The 22,208-nt window shown below is 36.3% G+C and overlaps 1 protein-coding gene across 1 annotated transcript in view; it reads left to right on the forward strand.

Annotated features, from left to right (window-relative positions):
* The window catches only part of CAMKMT (calmodulin-lysine N-methyltransferase), a 211,975-nt gene that overhangs the window by 183,330 nt on the left and 6,437 nt on the right, over positions 1 to 22,208 (forward strand). Inside the window, exons 8-10 of the mRNA XM_085054995.1 lie at positions 7,358 to 7,432; positions 14,520 to 14,583; positions 20,374 to 20,505. Of these exons, the coding sequence (XP_084911121.1) occupies positions 7,358 to 7,432; positions 14,520 to 14,583; positions 20,374 to 20,505 (271 nt within the window). The remainder of the gene's footprint in view (positions 1 to 7,357; positions 7,433 to 14,519; positions 14,584 to 20,373; positions 20,506 to 22,208) is intronic.

A 22,208-nucleotide genomic window follows, 5' to 3' on the forward strand; every position in this document is an offset into this window, starting at 1 on the left:
TTCTCCTCCATTCAGTCCTTCTGGACCTGTCTTGTTCACTTCACATTCTTGGGTTTTTCCTTCTGGTTCCCTTGTTTATCCTCCCCATAGATGGACTATTTTCCATAGAGCAAGAAACTCTCATCTTTTTCTTCATATTTTTACACAAATATGATCCTATCAGTACAGTTGTGTCACATGTGCTTATGCTGTCTTGCACTTTGAAATTGTGTATTTTTTTATACTGTATCATTCTGAATTAGAATTTGAGAATCATCATTTTTTTTCGCAAACATACTACATGGCCCTTGCTAAAAACAGTAGCCAGTTTCCAAATAAAGGCTGATTTAGAATGTATTTATGTAGAGAAGGGATGTGAAAAGGCAAATTCACAAACACCACTGGTATTTTTTTATTAATGTCTTTTTCCTACAGCATACTCTCACTTCTTTTTAATGAATAGCCACACTTGTGCTAAATGTTGGCTTGTGATGTCTCTACACAATGAAAAAAATATTCTATAACAGTTGTATTTACATACAGTGCATTAATTATGTCCCAAAAATTTAGTAGCTTTTGAAACACAGCAAATGTGTAAGTGTTAGGACTGTTAGTTTTGAAGACAAAGCTGTAATGTTCCCATCTGAATTTTAGCAAATATGTTGTACAAAATTAGAGAGACAAAATATGTTCTTAGAATAAGGAATAAGGCAAGTGTGTAACTTTGTAATATGACAGTTTTTAGAAGGAACTTTTAGGCAGGAAAACCTAGGTAGGAACACAGAATCATAGAACATCTCAAGTTTGAAGAGGCCTATAGTTGGTTTTGGTGTTTTTTTCTTCTTCTATATTACCATGTTCATGTGTAATCATGAATTATTGTATCAAATATTGTATAAACACAAAGCAAAAAGGCAGCTTGTTTAGAGAACCTGTGATCTAAGACCACAGAGAGAGAAGGTGAGGAAGGATAACAAGGATAACTGAAGTAACAAGCATAACTGAAGTATGAGAGAGTAAGCATGTAAGTAAGCATGAGAGGCAGAGTTGGAGGCACAAGAGCCTCTTCTCAGTTTTGTAAGTGTTATTTTTAAAGGACAGTTTCAAGGATAATGGAGTAAGTTTGTGAATGTTGTGGATAATGTAGCGGAAGAAAATTGTACAGGTGCTTGCTTGAAAAGTTAAATGGAAGATGCAGACTGACATTAGGGCTGATTAAAGAAGGGACTTGTCCTTTCAATATTGAATGAGAGATAAAAAATAGGGAAGTGAACTGTTGTGAAGCATTTGGAAATGACAACTTGCAACTTACCTGGAGGAGTACAGTGAAAGATGACAAGATCAGGGTTGTTGGCAAGCAAAACAACCTTTGCAGCAGCCTGCTGAATAAATATTAATATGGCAAGCCTGCATCTTCCAAGAGCAGAGAGAACAGTATTGTGATGTTTAGATGTAAGTGATGATGACATGGTTGAGAGGTTGAGTGGATTGGTGTGAAACTTCTTAGAGATACTATGCTGAGAGAATAAGCAGCAGAACTAAGTTATACAGATACAGAGAAAGGCCTAAAATAAATCCAGATTACAGACTGGAATTAATGGTTATGTCCAAAGGGATCCATAAAATGTGGTTACAATGCCTCAAGCACCACAATAAAATGTGGTACTTTAGATGCAATGAGCTTCTCACTCACTGCGGCTCTGAAAAATTCTGAATTAAGGGTCTGTATGCATAGTATGAAGTAGAGAAATTAGTGGGTTTTTAGCTTTTATGGATGAGATAGCCCAGAAATAAAAGTCGGAGGAAGAAAATGTTGAAGCCGAACCTTGTGAAATTACCAGAAATGTGCAAAATGTTTGAAGATTATCTTGAAAAGAGCACATTTTATATATTGTAAGAGACAATTAAAAAAACCCAAACAGAAAACAGTGGAATTGAGAGTTACAATAAATAGCAAGATTTTATTGGGTTTAAAAGGGAAGAAGTGTCCATGAGACTGAGGATAAAGTGCAGATATTAAGCCTAGCTTAGAAAAATCATTGGTATACTTTGACAAGAGCAGGTAAGTGACATGGAAGTTGCCAAAACCTGCAAGGACATTGTTAGAAGAATGTGTCCATTGGCAATTGTTGATATCACATTAGAAATGCTTAGAAATGTAACAGGGAAGGGAAAATGGTTGTGCCTGTGGTTGAAAGCTTAACTTTGGTCCCTTCAAACCAGATAGGCGCTGTAGGGAATGAGATAAGGGATAGGAATACAAAACAAAGTGTAGCAGTGAAAGTAGGAAAGGCAGAAGGTGAAAGAAGGAGGAGAAATAAGAGCAGCCTTATGAGAATATAATAAGAAAGATGGGGAAATTATAGTAGGCAAATTTGCAAGACTCATCAGAGGAGTTGTAATGATAGGTGTACACATCGCCTCTATCACTAGATTAAAATCCATCTTCTTGATATTCATACAAAACTAAGGAATCTCAAACCAAGATCAAGGAGCAGAGAAGCATCCTGATGATGCCTTTTGTTAATGTGTTAATGAACTTGCTTGCTTAATGTCATAGAAATAGTCATATAAGCCCCCAGACAAAATCTTTTACCTGAACCTGTGTATTTTCCAATGATAATGCTTTTCAAAGATTGAAACTTAAATTAAAATATGAAAAGAAGAGGTGGGCAGATAGGGATTCTTGGTAGCTGTTAATCTGTTAATTGGGACTATTTTTTTAATCCTTATTAAAATTACTAATACATTTTGAAGCAAGTAAGGCTTTTGTGTCTTTTGTCCTTTTTTTCAAATTTTGATTTTTTGTCTTTATCTGCACAATGACTTATCTGCTAATTTGAGAGCTACTCTAACCTGTGCCATTCATCACAAAACATCTCAGAAGGTCTTGGAAGTGTTTCAAGTTTTAACAATCAGAGACTTAACCTGTTTTTTCCCCATGTAAGTTACCTGCCTAGACACACTAGGAAGACAGACACTGAATAACAGAAGTTAAATAATAATAGTGATGAAAAATTTTGCATGAGAAATAAAACCTGGTAAAATCATGTCTTTTGTTGTAGATTGCTGAGATACTTTACCAGTGTAAGGAAAAGAGTGTCGACATTTGTCAGGCTATCCTCCATAAATTAGAATTACTGTACATGGGAAGCCTTGGCTGCTGTAACTATCCCTGCAACAATAGCTATTTTATTTTGGATTTTTTTTCCTTTGAAATACATGGGGCTATTTGGGGGTACATTTTGGTACTAAAAGGCTTGTATTCTCTTACTTGGTCTTTGCGTTCTGCTGTAAAAATTCTTATGTTTTCACCTAATCACATCTTCTGTCTTACTTGTCAATTTAAAAGAAAAACCAGGGGAAAAAAAGAAAAAAGGAACCTTGTGTGGTGTGTTGTTTGGGTTTTTATTTAAATGAATTTGTTTCAGAGTTCTTCAGAATGGTAGAAGGTTGACAGCATAGGATACTAAAGCATCGGTACGTCTTTTCTCAGATGATTTCGATAGTATGCTTTATCCCTGACCTGGAAAAGCCACCTCTGCATGTGAGAGGGTTGTTCATTTTCCATAGCTCATTCAGTCCTTGTCCTTTTTGCTAAGACTACCATCAAGATTGCTAATTATAGGAGTAGGTTTTTGATGTGGGTACTTTTCCTCTGAAAACTGGTCAAATTCATTTGATACAGGCTATAAATCAGCCATTAGTGGTACCAAGTTTCAGCCACCATCACTTTAACCTAAGTAGAACTTGGACAGTGCAGTAGTGTTTTTCTCGTGCATCCTATTTCATTTTTAATGTTCTTCTTGTGGCTGCAAAAAGCTCCCAACTGTTTTATATTTCCGTTAGGTCTCAGACCCTTTTCTGCTGAAACTCAATTGCCTGTTTTCAGTTGTAAGAAACTAAACCTGCATGAGTTAAATAAGCCAGTACAAAATAATGTCAAATGGGCTTTACACAGCCTTAAACATGTCTGTTTGTTGGTTTGTTTGGGTTTTTTTTGCAAAAAAAGCATTGACAGTGCAGCTTGGACAGAAACACAGAGTAAAGCCCATTTCTCAAACTGACAAAATAATTTCAGTTGTTAGTACTGTAGCACCCTGCCTTAAAAGAAAGGCATAAAAATATTGTTGCTTCAAAACTTACTTTGCTGGAAGAAAAGTGACTTTAGAATAAAATGCGGCTTATGTCAACAAATTTAGTATCACTGGGAAGGAACAAGAGAAAAATAATAACAAATCTTGTGTGTCCTTCATGTTGACACTCAGCATTATACTGGTGATTTAAGAGACTTTTTGTGGCATGGAATTTTTATACCTATTTCTACTTTTTAAAAGGAAATTTTATAAAACAATGAGATTTTCAGGTTTCTGCTGCTACCACTTTTCTGGATTTCCTAGCAGTGATTTTTTTTAAAATGGAAATGTAATCAGCCCTTACTTCATGGTGCCTTCAGTATTTCTTTCAGGTCTGACCACTAAGTCCGAGAGTCACATCCTCAGTAATCCATAAAAAAATTACTGTTCCTCACCCCCTTATTACATACAGATACATGCACTTTGCTACACTTCATTACCTGTTTCGCAATATCATTGGATTTTTCAGTACTTTACAGTCAGGAATAGCATTTGGATTACAAAATTTTTTTTGGCTAGTTGATGGTATTTATATAAGTCCTAAGTCTGATTCACTGCTTACATTAGCACTAGAACTCAGAATAGCTGATTCAGGATCAGGCTGATTCTGACATCAGTATTAATGAAGGAATAGTGCTGACTCTGAGCAGAATTGATTCTGATTCCCAGATATGTAGGGATGTGTCTGCTTTACAGGTGCAGATGTTCGATGGTAGCTCCTGCCAGTCTGTGGAAGCAGGTAGCAGTGTAGATAGGGCAGCCCTGAGTTAGCTACTGAAACTGTTTGGGAGGTTGCAGCCAGTACTGCATTTGACATCCCTGGTGATGCCTCCCTTACTAGTCACGCTTGCACTTAGCTAAAGATAGCATGGATAAATGCAGACAGCTTGTAGTTCCATCTCTCCCACCAGTGTGCATACATCCTGAGTCAGACCAGGATGAGTCCCAATGGTGTTTTGTTTTGTTTTTTTTTTTCAAATTATATTAATTAACATGGTGATTTCCCTGCAGGAATAAAGATTTTCCCGTACTTTCAGTAAATTTATGGCAAAGTTCATTCTAAATTCATAAATTTGTCATTGGCCTTTGCATAATTGTGGTATCTTCTTGAATGCAGCTGTACTGAAGCTAGAGACCAAAAGCAGCCCTTGTAGTAGATCAGAAAAAGGGAGAAAAATTGGCTTATGGATGGATGTGGGGCCCTTGGCTCAGTCCTTCTCACAATGCAGATGCCAGTCGTGTTGCAGCACTGCTCATGCTCCATATTTTGCACAGCACTATGGTTTATGAGCTTTCACCTCCCCACACAAACTCCTCTGTGCCTACAGCAGGTGTGCACAGAAAATGCTGTGTTTTGGGTGCCCAGCAGTTACCAGACAGTAACATGAGGGAGGGTGGTTGGGTTTTCGTTTTGGTTTTTTTGCAGGAGGAGGCACTTGTGCTTCCTTCCTAACTGCATGTGTGAAGTATAGTAAATATATGAGTTTAAAAAAATCATAATTCAAATCACTGTAGTGGTACTGATCAGATCTCTGTTTCTGTAGCAATGAGAACCAAAGGTGGCCTTTTAAGGCTCACAGTTCTTCTACCAATTTCCAGTTCTGCTTCAGGATTCTTAAAGTATTAGAGTGCGTGCTTTAAACCCACAAAACTTACCTTTACCTAATTTTCACCATTCTAACCTAAGTTTCCACGGAAACAGGGTTGAAAAAGCCGCTGGTAGCCAGCAGGCAGCCAGCAGCTGAGAGTGAGAACTCTCCTTTGTCACTTTCCACTACTGGATGCCTGCTGCGTGCCAGTGTGCAAAGCTACCTAGGCTTCTAAAATCTGGATTACTTTCAATTTGAGGGGGAAAAATTAAATTAATCTACTCTTTTCTGTCTTTGGATTGTCACAGTAAATTCCAGGAGGGCAAATGGGCTAATGAGTCCTGATCTGTTCAGTTACGTTGAGCCCCACACAATCAAAGCTTTCCCAACCAACCGGGCCTCTCCTTTCATAATTTCCATGTTTTAAAAGCATTCTGTCTCAAATTTTGTGTCTGTGCACATGCACATGCCTATTGTGGTACCTTAATTCTTTATGGCCCTGTGTCTATTTACCTACATATTTACGAGCCTTTTTTGCATACAGCATAGTCAATGTACAAAATTCCCTTTTTTCATGTATACTTAAGGAACATTTCTGAATGAACACATTATAAACTGATCCTCAGTTAAATATTAGGAGTAGGTTGTGAATGGAGATGGCTTTTAACCAGAAGTAGATTATAGCTGCGGGAAGACTAAAGGGTCTATTTGGTCAAGACTCATACAAAACTGAGATAAGCATGCACAACCTGACAAGATCAGATTAGACCCTTCCCCCACAAGTGCTTTCCCCATAAATATTTATCTACTTTCTATTATAAATAACCAGGAAATGAAAAAGGATAGATTCCTTTTTTTAAAATAGCCTAGAAATAGAAATGCAGCTTCAAATGTTCGGGGTAATGATATTTAAAGTATGCAGCAAATTCCAATACTAGTTGTTATTTTTTAGATGGGAGTAAAGTACTGAAATTCCTTGTGGCAGCTACATAAATCGGCAGCACTTATAAACAAAGAAGAACTTTGTACATATGTGAATTTTTGCCTACTACTGAGTATCTTAGAATTAAATAGCTTATCACCTATGAGAGAATAGGTGTTGACAGAGTCAGCACTGCTGTATTTTTAAGCTTGCTGGAGGCAACATAGCTGGCATTGAAGTTAAGCTTGGCATTTTTTCACCCTGTCTCTCCTCCCTCCAGCCCAAGTGAATGTTCACTTCATCAATGAGAAACACAACTGAATTGCCTGCCAGATGTAACAGAGATCCATGAATTCACATCTATTCTGCAGATTTGTGCTTCATTCAGATTGTCGATACTTTAACTTCACTTCCTCATGCAGTAATGTTAAGGGGTAAAAATCTGAAGCTGTGCATGTGCCACTAATTCAAAAAGGCATATTTGTTGGTGAGGCACTCATCAGAACCTGAGTGGATTGCCTTTCTGTTGTAATGAAAAATAGCTCTTTAGCTTTGAGATTTAAAACCATAAAAAATAATATTTTTACATTCATCTTTGAAAGTAACAAGTTTGGACTTTTTAAAGCACTTCTGTGTCACATGAGAATAATATTAATACTTAAAAAATCTCAAGATGAAAAATGTAAGTCCTTTTTTCTTTTCTTTTTTTTTTTAATCTTTTTTTCCTCTAGCATTTTACGATGGGATAATGAGACAGATGTCTCTCAACTGGAAGGACATTTTGACATTGTTATGTGTGCTGACTGGTAAGTACATAAAAATCATAAAACTCACGTTAGAAAAATAGCTTTGCTGGAGTAATTGTACTGTGCTGCTTGCTGATGGCTAAGCAAAGTCAACAAATGAAGCACAAAGCCACCTTAACCTCAACAAATTAATATTCATCTCCATGTGACAGTTATAAGGTAGTCTTCTATCACACAGTAACTTCTACCACATTATTTCCCAAAGATTGATTTTGAGAAGCATTTCCATTTTCTGGAATTGCCTCTGTTTCATGCTTGACGTATCAGTAAATGGACGACTTAGGCAAATTGCAAATAATTATGGCTCAGTGAGGAACAGTCTGGAGAAAAGGGAGTTTATCAACACAAACAGCTCAATTAGCTTACTTCTTAGGAAAGATCTGACTATTGATATAAGGGGATATATTTTTTGCTCCCTGGAAAATCTTTCCAAGGAAAAAGAGATTTTTCAAACCCTTTTTTCCACCCCCACCACATTCTGTTCCTTAAATCTATTTGACATCAATGTTTGGAGGTATAGGCTTTATATTATTTACACAGACACATGTAAATTATAAGATAATTCATAGTAAGAAAAATAAGAGTACAGGACTTAATTTATTAAAAGGTAGATACATGTAGCAGTATGATATCTTGTTTAATAATTTATGCAAATAGATTTGATTATTAACACAACCATTTTCTGATACTGCATTTATGGGATTGTGCTGTGCTGTATTTGCTGCATACTAGCTTCAAAAATGGTACATTATTAATTATTTGTGTTATATAAATGTAGACACTGTAAAAAAAGAGCTGTGCAAATTTTATTTAGGAGAGCAGATATTTTTAAACCAATTTGTCTTTCCTTCATGGATATTTGCTCTTGACCCATTAAATGTCCAAAACATAAAAAAAAAAAAAAAGCTGTTTATGTTTTGTGGCATGTAACGGCTGTGAGAGACCAAATTCTGAAAGCAGAGACTTCCAAGGACTGCTCAGTTCAGCAAATTCATGTACCTTACCTAGAAATAGTTAAAGGAAAAGGCGAAGGGAAGTACAAAGCTGTCTATTGTCTTTTTAAACAATGTTCTTTTTAAATGTCTTCTTAAATTCCTCTAAAGGTTTCGGTTTTCTTTCATATTTTGCTATTTAAGCAAACTCGTCCTATTTCACAAAGTTATTGGTTCTGTACAGCTCTGGAGAAGATGTGTTTAGGGATCTTTTTGCCTTTTTCTAACACCTATTTGTTGTCAGAATGCAACAGTGCTTTGTTTCTCTTAGCATTTAATTTCAGAAAAGTTCTTTGTTCCCAAAAAGGGCAGAGAAGGGTTTCTATCTAATCGCTGATAATGTGCCTCAGAGATGCATCATCTGATTAAAATAAGGAGCTAAACAACACCATATGATTTCAGCAAGTAATTTAGTAAATGCCTTCCTCACCAAATATTAGAATGGATACTCCAGGTTTCATTGCACAGATGAAGTTAATGCTGGACAGGATTAGATCAGATTAAGTATGAAAGTCAGATCAGAGTGCTGGCGGACATAAGCAGGAGGGCAGCAGTCTTCTCGGAGGCTTAGACAAGGCTCACATATGGATGTTCTCCAGATTATGTGGGTGAAGCAAGGTCTTGCCAAGAGATTTAGAGTTAAATTTGTTCTTCACACAAATATCAAAACAACCTGGCTGTGCTGTCTCTTGTATTCTTGATACTCACACCATGTCATCCTATTTGTGCTGGGAGTACAGCAGAGTAGAGCAAGACTTAAGTTGTTTTTTTCAGTAATATTCTGGCCTAATACCCCTCCCAGTCTGTTTGAAAATAATGTCATTTCTTTAGGAAACAAAGAATCAAACATGATAGGTAAAATACATAATGCATTTGCAATCCCTGCATTTTGTACCTTTATTTTGAGGCACTTAAGATTCAGGTAAGTGTATAAATATTTATAGCTATCTAAAAAATAAATAGAAATGTGAAGGTTAGTTTAAAGGATGTGGTTTATTCACAAATTATCTCTATTTTCTTATTGAAAGTGCCCATAGATGTATGTATAGTTTAATAAGCATGAAAATCCCTTCATTGTTTGTTTCTTTTAGAAATAATTCTTTTAGTTATGGACACTAGGTTTTCTGGTACATGAAAAGGCTGGGGAGAGAAATGTTCCATGCTTTATCAAACTCAAATCTTCTTTTCATTTTCATGTACTTCTCTTCAGCGATATAGAATCGGTTTGAGAAGTGTTGGCAGGATTTTTGCTCTCTGAATTTTTTGGGCTGCCATTGAAGAGAAAAAAAAATCTTTTCTTCTAGCTTCTCAGCTGAAACCTGAAGTATGCAGCGATAAAAACAGATAGAATAGATTGCATTTAGTGTAACACCATTGTATAGCTCATTGTCAGTCAATAAAATCTGAGATTAGAACAGAGAACTAGAAAGCAAAAAATCTGAGTTCAAATATTAGGTACAAGGATAAATTTTTATTGAAGTATTTCCAGCAAGGGTAATATTGTCTGATTCTCTGAATAGCTAACCAGTGGTACTGCTTGATCCCATTTACATGAAAACAAGTTCTATTCATAAACATATTCCAAATCCACATGGAGATTCAAGTAAAAATGTACATGATTACAGCAAGCAGCGTTATGTTTATATTCATATATTTACAGTCAGACTTTCATAAACCTTGTGTGCAGGAGTGGAAAATAAGTTATTTCCCAGAACAAACAGGCTATTAGTTAACAGCTAAATTTAGTAGCTCAACTAGATTATAAAATAAGTAAGAGGCAAACTGTGAAAGCTAGTCATTATTTAACTGTTCAGGACATTGACAATAAAAACAGTTTCATGGTTCAGCAGTTCCTAAATAATTTTTTAAATGTCAACTATTAGATAAAAATAAGGAAAAAAAATCCTGATGAGGCTACACCTGGAAGAAGGATACAATAAAAAATACTGAAATAATAAAATCTTTAAAACACATCCACCCATCTCATATTTTTCAGGAGGAATTTTAAGGCCAAGTGAGGGCTGTCAGAATTTTTGACTTTCATTTGACCTTCACCTGTGGATATAAGGTCATATGGGTGCTGGAATTGTGAGTTTGAATAGAGGAGGAGAAATAACAGGTGCCTGTATGGACAGGCCAAACCCAAGGCTCTTCCAAAGCTCTTGAGTGGATCAGATTTCTGATTATTTAAATAGTGTTCATACTCTTCTTTACTGAGGAAAAAAAATATGAGATTTTTAATGCAGAGAGATAGTAAAGGGCAGTAGGACTGAGACAATTAAAAAAAAAAATCTTAATCTCTCATATTATTGTGAATAAAATTTTCACCAAAAATTTGACATAGAGGTAGTATAAGGTTTAGAACCCCGTATTGTTTTGGAAATGGGTAATATCCTACTTTATTTACTTAGAATGATTCTATTCTTATTTTGGCACATCCATAGGTATTCACATAACAGAGGCCAGGGGGAGCTATCCCACATTACTTTCACTGCTGAGATTTTTGCTGAAGTCACGGGGAGTTGTGGCTTTGCCAGGAATGTAGAAATTAACTGAAAGTATTCTTTAAATACCTTAAAATATGTCAATTTTGTCTCCGTTAGTTCATTTCACTTATTATAAGGAGATCTTTTTGCAGGAATGCAGTAAGACCTCTGTCCTTCTTCCATTTAAACTTATTATTCATTTTAGGCCTGATTTCTGGCACACAGTTTCAAGTGCATTGGAACCTGATGACATGCAAGTAAGGGTTTTTTTAGTTTATGTCACCCATGGAGCTGAAAGTGAACAAAAAGATTAATGGCTCTATACATTAGACACTGCACATAATGTAATAATATCTGAAGTACACCTGTAAACTCAACTCTTTTACCAACGGCAGAGCGTGCAAAAAAAAAAGAGTTCACATCATAGCCTATAAAAATATATGCCCCTGGTTGTGAGGCACAAGAAGAAAGGCTATTAGCATGAAGCAAATCAAGAATTTACTTGGGTTTTTAAAATTTGTTTCCTTGTGGCTTACTGTTACTTCTCTGCAGTTTTGTTCTGAACTTTCATTTTGGTTTTAATGGTAGTTTGAATTTTTTTAAAAAGAATAAAAGAGTAGGGAGGTGACAATGTTGCCTGCCTGTTTGTCCAGATTTCACAGATTAAGAGCCTTGCCTAAACAAAGGCCAAATCATCATCTATGTTCTCACCTTTCTACTGCTGTGATTTGAAACTTCCTTGCTGACCTGAGAAAACCTTGCTATTCCTGTCCTGAGCTACATAAACATGAGATATTACCACTAAAGTAATGGCAAGTTTAAGCCAAATTTGAATTGAGGTGTGAGAACCGAATGTGAGTGGTTTAGAACAATGCCTTCTTTAATTTTACTGAGCTGTTCACAGACTCCCAGAATTGTTAGGGTTGGAAGGAACCTCTGGAGATCATCCAGTCCAACCTCCCTGCCAAGGCAGGGTCACCTAGAGCAGGTGACACAGAAAGTCACATGTTGTGAGCTTTGAAGGATGCTCTCTGGGACATTTTCAGTATGCTGTGGTAATACTTAGTCATACAATTCTACCGGTAAGAAAAATTGCGTGACTAAATCCCCTTGCGTGGGCCAAATCCTGTGCTGTTGCTGTCTGCAGCACAGATTATCTAATGACTTCTTCAGGATTTTCCTTATTTAAGGCATCCCCCAACTCTGAGGGAGGATAGAGATGTTCCCTGGAGTCGTTGTATTGCACTAGCTTTGCTTCCAGTCTTCTCTGCTCCTTCTGGTCAGGTTACGTGGCTCACAGAGCAACAGTTTGGAAATCACAATATCAGAAACTTTTTACAGCTGGAGTAGGTCCTGTTCCCAGGGACAGGCCTCTTGGAGGGCAGGACAACTTGTCTCAGGCTGTCTGGGTTTCCTAAGCTAAGAGGTCTACAATTCTATGTCCCATGCCACCAAAATATCAATTGGGGTTGGATAGAAAAGGTATTATTGAAATTATCTAATCTAGCAGGTCCTGTAACCATTTTAAATTCTCAGACACTCAGTTTTTTGTAAACAAGGGCCTGTAGTTCTCATTGTAAAGGAACAAGATTGGTAGTAGCAGTTGTGCCCCTATCTCATTGTAAAAAGAGAGCATGGTATTCAGGTCCATGAAAAGGAAATTCCAATGCTGCTAAGCTTCCCCAAGATTGTGTTTCCACCACACTGCTTTCAATAATAAAAATCTTATAAGTGCACTTTTCATTTAGAATGTATTTCTATTTACACAGGATCCCAGGAAGTCTTGAATGTGTGCACACTTGTGAGGTTTCATGTTGAAGAATATTAATTACTTTTCGCTGTTCTTTTTGGAGAGGAATCATGTATTCCACTTCTTCTGCAGGTGGTTATGTTCCTAGTGAAGTAGTGTCTTATGACATCTATCTGTGTAGGGATCAACCTGAGGTGAATGTCATTAAAACACCCAAGAGACATCAGAGATAAGAGCTGCTTTTTCAACAAATTAAATTTAAGCACACATCTTTTCAGTCAAATTCTTCCAGTAAGATAAATCAAGGCTGAGGGGTAGCCATCATGTCATCAAGTTTAAATCTTCTTGTGAGCCAGGCTATCAGGGAAATGGTTAGCTAGTACTTCTCATTCTTGAGGAGAAATTCAGAAGGTCATACTTTTGTATTAAATGTTCTTCAACACAGATACCCATTCTACCATATTTTCTCAACAGTGTGAGGTTCTGCCAGTTTTTACTGATGAAATATGATTACTTGTAAGTTTGCTAATAGGCTTTGTTTGTTTGTTTGTTTGTAAACATGCACAGTTCTTGGATGGCTGCTTGACTCTATGATGCATAATATTCTCCTTGGCAGCTGTGCAGTAGCCTTACTAAATATCCACACATCTTCTGTTCTTGATGAGAGGCCTGTGGCTGGCAGACTACGTTTTTTCTCTTCAGTGTTTCCCTATATTCTGTATGTTGTTTTAGAATTTCAAACCTGGAAAAAAAAATTTACCCACATCTCTGCAGAACAGAAGATTGAGAATAAAAGGAAGGGGAGTATATAAAAAACCCCACAGAGAATGGACAAAATGCCGTGTAGTGTGAAACTTGAACTTGACACAACCTGAAAAGCAGTTTTATTACAGAGAAAATGTGGGGGGAAGAAAAAAAAGAAGAAAAAAAATCGCATTATCTGTGGCCTGCTTGATAGAGTTTCTTATCTGAATCACCAATATAAATGCAGCCCACAGTAGTAAGGACTGAAAGGCATCAGTTGCTATCAGATGGTTGTTCACTAACCATTGTAAATGCACTCATCCACAGTAACTACATGTCCACAAATATCTAGTCAAGAGTGATTGGCACCCTGGTTGCCACTATTAGTATATACATTAAGGTACTGAGGGGCATGAAGAATGAATTATCCCCTCAAATCATGAGGTAATCACACCAAAATAGGGCTGAGCGTGTTGGCAACATTGCATGGGAAAATTGACTCTGCTGCTGTCCTTGCGGGACCCATGCTGGAGATGAAGGATTGCACTCTTGAGAGATGACAACTCTCTACAATCTGGGCCATTGTATTTGAACAGCGTTGGAGAGAGGGAGGAGGTAGGGTCTTGTAAATCTTTATAGGGATAGGTAGAGATGGATATAGAAATACAGCAAATATTTATTATAGGTAAGAATTAATGCCAAAACTGTGAAGGTAGAAGGAAAAAAATACCCTTAAAAGTAACACCTGAAATACGATAGAAAACATTTTTTAAATCTCCATCCCCCTTGTATATAAAAACATGTAAAATGCTAACTTTTTATGTTGATCCTCATTTCTGATACAGTATTATTTTAATAGCTAGCATGTATGATTAATGAATTTCAGCTGTATAAAGAACTCTTTCATGCTGATAATTTAGCTTTGGTTTAGATTGTACTTGGTTGTATGTGTTTTTTAATGTTAAAAGTACCTGAACTGCATAGAAATGTAGACCACAGTTTCTCTTTTACAGCATTGTGTAAACATATGTAATTAGCCTTGTACTTATCTGCATTAGTATCATTAGAATTGAAAACCCATTTTAATCTGGATTCCGTTCTCTTCTCAATGTCAGCCTGTTTCTGGACCGGTACAGAGCTAGCCTTGTTGATGCAATAAAGAGATTACTCCAACCCAGTGTAAGTATGTTTCTATTTTCTCCTGAACACTGGCTTCAGAATAATTAGTCTGTGCACAATGATTGAGAGAGTAATGGAATGGCAGGATTAATGTCATGTAATACTTTAATACTTATTATGTCCAACTTCAATTGAGTCTTCTAATCTATCAGATTCTTTCCTAATCATAAACTAGGAAACTTCTTATACTTGGCCTTCTGATAAGGAACACAGTGGGTAGTAAAATAAATGAAACCGCTTCAAAGATAGCGTCAGATTATTTTTATCAAAGCGTTTCTCAAGTATTTTCCTTTGATAATAATGTCTTCATATTAAAGTAAAATACGATATTGAAAGTTTTTATGTTGGCTTCTGTCATTTTTAATCCCTTCAATTGTAACCTTTGTCATTGTGTATTTATTTATTATGAAAGAATGTTTTTTCCTTTTCATTTATGTTTATATAGAATGAAAAAATCCCTTGTATGTGTACTGTGGCTTGAAACATTTTCCCATTAAATAAGCCCTATGTTTACATGTTTTATACCTTAGAAAATAATGAAATTATGTTCTTCATAAAATGATTACATGTTCTACATGAGTGTCACTCAGGAGATATTTTATCAATCTAAGTCTATTAGGCTATTTAAATCAGAGAGACAAAAAGAACCTCTGTTATATGCATATCTAATATATATGTAATCTCAACTATAAAAAAGGAGGATATCAAAATGAGAAAAGGAGAAAACATTAAGTAATTGCTCTTAGGATTTTGAAGCAGGAATTTTATCTTTCATTTTTAACATTGAAATCTTCCAATAAGGTATACTTTCCATTTCAAAATGAAAGCATTTCATTCTAGCAGTGCATTTCCAAACTTTATTTAAAATTTGTAGTGTACTCTTTGTACAAAAGATTTTCTCTGTAAAAGAAATAGAAGACCCAAACGTGCAAAGGCTTAAGAACCTGAGTCATTTTAGTTGTGTAAGTAATCCCATTCTTTGCTTAGAGCGATCAGGTTTCTATTCTTGGTTCTATCACAGACTTTCCTGAGTGACCTAAGGCAAGTTACTTAAGACTGAATTATTTTAATGAGCTGTGGGGCAAGGCTGCCAGGAAGACAGGAGAAATGTAGGCACACTGAGGAAAAGGTTACCCAGATATTTCTGTCAGTGGCAGTAAGGAGAGGTTAAGCAGCTCCTGCTCAGAGTGATGCATTCTGACTTTCATGATGTACCAACACTTGTCAAAGTGCAATAGCTTTTGGGACCAATTTTTGTGATCTGGAACACAAAGCAGGTCCCACTTAAAAAAAATACAGAAAGATTATTTTTTCAGTCCAGATTAATGTCAGCAACTGGTTCTTCAGGTATTCCCATGGGCTACTCTACTGGCTCCATGAAAGGACACTGGGGAAGAAGAGCATGAGTGGGAGGAAGAGAAGGGTATAAGAGGTACCCTGGTAAATGTGGAATTGTTAGGCTGACTTCAAGCTAAAACTGGCCTGACTTTGTTTCTCTTTACCTCCACTCAGCTAATTCAAATTCAGAACATGCCTTTGCATTTCAGAGCATATGAAGTACACTCCTTTGTGAATGTAGGTGGACTAAAGGGAGATGGCTTTTTTGTGGCCTGTCTTCCTAGTCTTGTTTGCTTCTGCACCCTTTGAAAAATAGCATAGTCTGTGTTAATGGCCTAGGATTTATTTGCTGTGTGTTTTAGGCCATGGTTCCTACTTCTTATCAGCAAAGGTAGCTTAAGAAGTTCATGCTCCATGCAGGAATTTCTGTTGCAGAGTTTTGGACCCCAATCCAAACTGTATTTTTTAAATAAATTCAGTTGCCTAGTCCACTTTATGAATGGCTATATGGGTGGATATCCAGTTATGGCATGGTCTTGCAAATTATTGTAATTTATAACTAAGAGCACAACAAACTATTGTATGGGACGGGAGCTGGGAGTGCAGACACCTTAAATGAGCTCTCTTGACCAAAAATGACATGTTCAGCAGAGATGCCTTCATGGTTTGAGAGACCCAAATAAAAACATATGCTTATTCAAGATCCCAAACGATGCAGTTGTAAGTATGAAATAGTTATCAATTTTACTGTTCTTGTTAACCTGTATAGATCTAAGGATAACATCAGAGGACACTTGACTAAATGTCACTATACTTTGGCTTTTAAAGGACAAATAAATTAATACTGAACAGATTTTCCAGTTGCAATAATTAAAGAATAGTTTATGAGCATTAGTCTATGTACAAGCTAAGGTATAAAGTTTTTTATTAAGTTCACTCTTCTGCATGAATTATTTTGTCTCAAACTTAGAACTTACATTTCCTTTTTGAAAGTACTTTGACAAATTGATAAAATTGACACATCTAAATGCAAGTCATCTTTCAAATATAACTAGGATACAACTAGTTTAGAAAGAGTCTGGGGGAAATAATAACCAATAATACCAAAAGAAAAAGTGGAGTAAACAGAAAATAACAGGTTTCCTTGCAAAGCTCTCTTGAAGGAGATATTCAGAACATATAGTCCATTCCTACTGTTAATTTAAAATTTATCTGTGGTATTTGCTTTCTCAGTAAGCATGTTATTTTTGGCAATTAGAATCCTTGTGGCAGAGAATGATGTGTTTTGGGTAACTTTTTGGTTTGCTTGAAACAGGACTCTGATAATTTCAGTCATCTTGTTCTCAGTACTGACCGCGTGGACAGTTGTATTGGCACAGGAATAAATTCACAGAGGCAGAAATGAGCAGCTCACAGAATTACTGAGGGCTGAAATTTCTATCTGAATTTGTTACAGAGGCAAATGCCACCTCTAAAACTTTTCAAAGAATTTGGCATAGAAATATTACATTGAACAAATTTATCTTGAATGGCTACATTTTATTTCTCTCAATCTACTTGACTCGATTTGCCAACATTCAGTTTTGTTTCTTTTTATATCATTAAAATTTAATTTCAGCCTCAGAATAAGCATTTTGTTTGTTTGCATATTTCCCTAATTAAGAACAACCTTTTATTGAGGCTTTGATTCTTCTGTGGCCTATCCATTCAAAATCCCAATGAAGTCAATGGGATGCTATTGAGCTGTGGTTAGTACCAGCAAGAAAGACCTCATTTAGTAATAAGTGATTAGTAAAGTTAGTCATAGTCACATCCAAAATATGAGTGACTGTTCCATTGTCTTACTGTAGAATTTTAGCGACACTTCAAACTATTATAGCTGGCATTTTCCTCTGTGTTTCATTCACAAGTTTACTGGAAGTATTTTTCCGTCTGAGGAAAGACCGTTTTGAATTTTAAACATCATCCTTTAAACATCATCCTAGGAGACACTTTGAATTAGAGTTAAACTTGGAATGATCCATCAAGAGTAGAACCAGGCCACTGGTCTAATTTTTTAATTGTACTGCAAGCAAGGAGTGAAAACATTTTATGATTAGAAAAGCGAATGCAGCCCCACAACAGGTAGCAGAATTGGGCAGATGAGAATAAAGTACTTATAACCCAGACTCTGATAGACCAGAATTGACAATAGTACCTGCCAGTTTTGAGGAGATCACTGTGGTATTAAGCTTCAATCATGATTTCTTGGTTTTTATCAGTGAGTGCAAATACACAGGTGTTTTAGATGCACATTAAAGTCAACAGATTAATAGGATTTTGCAACAACTAAGGAGCTGGCCAAAAGTAACTCTGAAGTGATTTCCATAAAAGCCATTCCCCTTTTTCAATATTATTTCAATATTTTCTGTCTGGATTTAAGACATATTTCATACTGTCTTACATTCTATTTTACTGTATTTCTCTTTCAAATTTAATTGATAGTAGTCTTCAGAGAACATGAGAAGGAATGACTGCATGGACTGCTAACTCCAAATGGAGTGAGGGGTGCTGTTGTGTGAGCACTGTTCCTCATCAGAGCTGCTGCATCAGTGGCCAGTGTGGGATCTGTAGCCCCCAGTAGTCTCTGTTGAGGATGCTTAGTCCCACCTGAAGTCCCCATGTGATTCATGTGGTCAGTAAGCTCTGGGTGAGGGACATGTTTCCCATTACAGTGCTCATGAGAATGAGGGTCTCCAGAGGAGTCTCATCCTTCTTACGCCAGGGAGGGTTTGTGCAGAACAACATTCTGGGGAGCGTGAGATGGCAGCAGGAGGAGCTGGATCCTCAGCTGAAGGCTCCCTTTGCTGCCCACTTCTGCCTGATGACATTAAAGCATGCCAAGGACGTGAGGGAACCGATTGTGAATTTCCTGTGTTTAATGTTTTTCATCCTGAGCTGAGCCTATATTCAGACGTAGCATTTACATAAGCAATTCCCGTGCCTTCAGTGGGAGTTACACCCTTTTGCCACAAAATTAAAGCTACAGCCCCACAAATGGATAGAAGTTGAGTTGCTTTGGGTAGCGCCTTCAGACTCCTTTGTGCTTAAATTTCCCATGAGAAAGATGAGGGTAACAGCATTTCCCTATCTCAGGGAACTGTTGTGAGAATAAATATAGTGTTGTGGTGTTAATGGTTGGAATCTTTTAAGTACCCATTAGCACCATAGGTACTGACATAGCATTTTTATTGCTGCCTCACAGTGCATTGTCTCGATGCACGTGTGCATGTGTGAGACACAGATTTGTTCCCTATTCTCCCTAAGTGTCTGTGTCAGCATTGTAACTTTCCAGCATTCCTATTGAAATCCTCTGTACTGATCACTCTTTTCCTGTGGCTTACAGATTGCATTTTCTCAAGCTAAATGTACTTCCACAGCTTCTAATCCTTTTATAACTTGTTCAGATCCCCAAAAATATTTTTTGTCTCTCTGCTTTATTACAGCACCTCACAAATTAATCTTAGCTCTCATTAATGTAGAAGTTAAATACAGGAACTTACAGTAAACTTCGTGGCTCCCCTCAGTGTGATATGCTGTTGGCTGATATTAACCTTTGTTTACAGCTCTTCAACCACTTTTCCTTCCATGTGACAGAACACAGTATTCAGCCAATTAGAATTAATTCTGCAAATAAGACTTCAAGAGATGCTCTATCAAGTAGGTTAGGTTTTGGGCAAGTACTTTGCACAGAGTGTCTAAAATCTATCAGTTCAAGGTACAGTCATTTTTATTTTCTTAAATACAGAAGGATGAACAAAACATTAGGTAATGGACCATAATGTATTGCCTGGGCATCATAAATGGCCTGATCATCTTGCAAAAACCAGAATTAGTATTCAAGAGCATTAATTCTTGATTTAAATGCAATTTACCAATTTAAGGTCAAATCTAGTTGCACTGCTCAGGTAGTTTAAAATGTCTTTGCAAAATTAACAATTGGGTCTGATTTACTTCCCATTTTGCATTGTTTAATACTGTTGTAATTCCACTGACAGCGAATGGGAGGTACCCTTCTATGTGTGAGAGAGAAAAAAGAAAATCATTATTTACAGTCTTTGCATGGTCATGAGCTAACAAATGGATTTTTCATTGAGTGTATGTTTTGTATGCTTTTTCTGTGTTTTATTTTGGTAATCCACAGTCACCATTATTATATGAAAAGAAGCAGATGTATTGCAGTTGGCAGTTTTCTAAAGAAAATATTTATTTATTACTTTCTAGATTGCATTTCTTTAATCACAGAAATCTTGCATATTTTGAACAATTATTTGTGTTATCATATTTTAGTATTTTAACAAGAGAACAATTGACTTTTCCAGCTAGAGCATATTAAAAGCTTAGTCAGGTGTATGCTATATCTGGTTCCCTTCCAGTTTTAAAAATGTATAAATTCTCTTTTTAATGTTCCAGGGAAAAGCAATGGTATTTGCTCCACTCCGAGGGAATACTTTAAACCAGTTTTGCAATCTAGCTGAAAAAGCTGGTTTCTCTATCCAAAGACATGAAAATTATGATGAACACATTTCGAACTTCCACTCCAAGGTTAGTTTTCTGCTTGTGTTAGATAACACTTTAATCCGCATTGCATTTTGAAGAGATCATGGTCCTTTTGGCAGGTAACCTAAATGTTTGATTAAAGTACTCCTTAGGTGTGCTGTTTCTGAACAGCTATTTTTGTATCTGATTATTTTGTGTGGTAGAGCCATCCTTTATCTCTGCACGTCTAGAAGAGTTTTGCAGAAGCATCTCCTGTTTACCCTTTTCATTCATAGAAATCTAATTTATGAGTCTTTTCTTGTTGTTGTTAGCTGCCTATAAATATACAGCACACAAACATTTACATTTTAATAAAAAGCCTGCAACTTTTAAATAGGTTATATACAGAAATGGGTTGAAATAAATAGGAGGTGAATGTCTAATTGTATCATATCGTACCGTAAATCCTTATCTCTGGCTGCTTTATGGCTGGGTCAGTTGGCAGCTTCAAACTGCTAAATCTCATACAGAATTTCACAGTTGTGGGGTTATATGTCAGATCGAGGCGCTACAAGATTTAGGTCAAAAGCACTTATCTGAGCGTGATTTCTAAGCTTGCTTACATAAAGCTACTGTTATCAGTCTCCTTTTTTATTATTTATAAGTATGGAGTAATACAGGACATGAAGAGGAAGGTGCTTCACAGAAAACTTTTTAGGAATTTCTGATTTTCCTGGAGAAGCGCTTATCAAAATCGTATTTATTACTTGCAATTCTGAGATCTCTCTTTCATACCTTAAAGAAATCCACTGTTGGAGGTCCATGTGACCTTAGACATAACCTCTTGCAATTTTCTAAGAATTGTCCCTGGAAAATATAGACATGTTCAAAATTGAAGTGAAATGCTTTTTTTATTTTTTTTTCTTTTTTCTTTAGCACTGCCATGTGATAGAAATCAGATTATGCTTTAAAATATGCATGTGATGTTGTAAGGAGCAAATATGTGTTTTAATGTGTAAGTTTATATAGAATAAAGACTCCATTAAAGCTATCTAGATGTGTACATAAAATCAGTTAATTTCATTGTTCAGATAGGTCTGAATCTGGTCACATGAAAACCAAATAAATTTCAGTCATTGTTCATCACATAAAATGGTATAACTTTAAGGCCCAATGTGATGGATGTTTTATTTGCCTCCACCTGAAAAAGGGCATGATTTTGATTATGTTGTTTCATGGTGGTAGTTCTCTTTCATTATCCACTGCATCCAAATCAGCTCTGCGGCTGTGAAATGCAGGAGTAATAGTTGTTATCTTGATCCAAGAGATGGGTCTGAAATGATAGAGTAGCTTATTTTGCTTAGAAAACAAATGTATTCTATCTTCCTCTGGTTATGTGCTGGCTACAGTCCATATAATGGTGACCATAGCAAAGACCCATTTGAAGTAGCTTTAAATTAAGTAGCTCTAGACATGCAGATCATTTTACTGCAGTATTTCTAAGCACAGGCTGTGAAACCTAAGATGGGCATGTACTTGAAGAGGGTAATTCTCAGCTTCATTAGTTTAAATCCAGTTTGGGAATGTGACAGCATTGTTCCTTGTTCTTCCTTCCTCTATCTCCTTTTGGCTTGAGAAAAAAAAATGTCCCATAGACAGATTACCGTTTAGTTGAACATGCATGCTAACCCATGACACCTGATGCAGTCAAGAATAACTTTTTGTTAATCCAATTTTTTTTTTAACAGAAGCACTTCAGTTTTGTTGGA

This window comes from Lichenostomus cassidix, chromosome 3 (genome assembly GCF_008360975.1).
Source record: "Lichenostomus cassidix isolate B80296 chromosome 3, HeHo_3.0, whole genome shotgun sequence".
Classification (NCBI taxonomy): Eukaryota; Metazoa; Chordata; class Aves; order Passeriformes; family Meliphagidae; genus Lichenostomus; species Lichenostomus cassidix.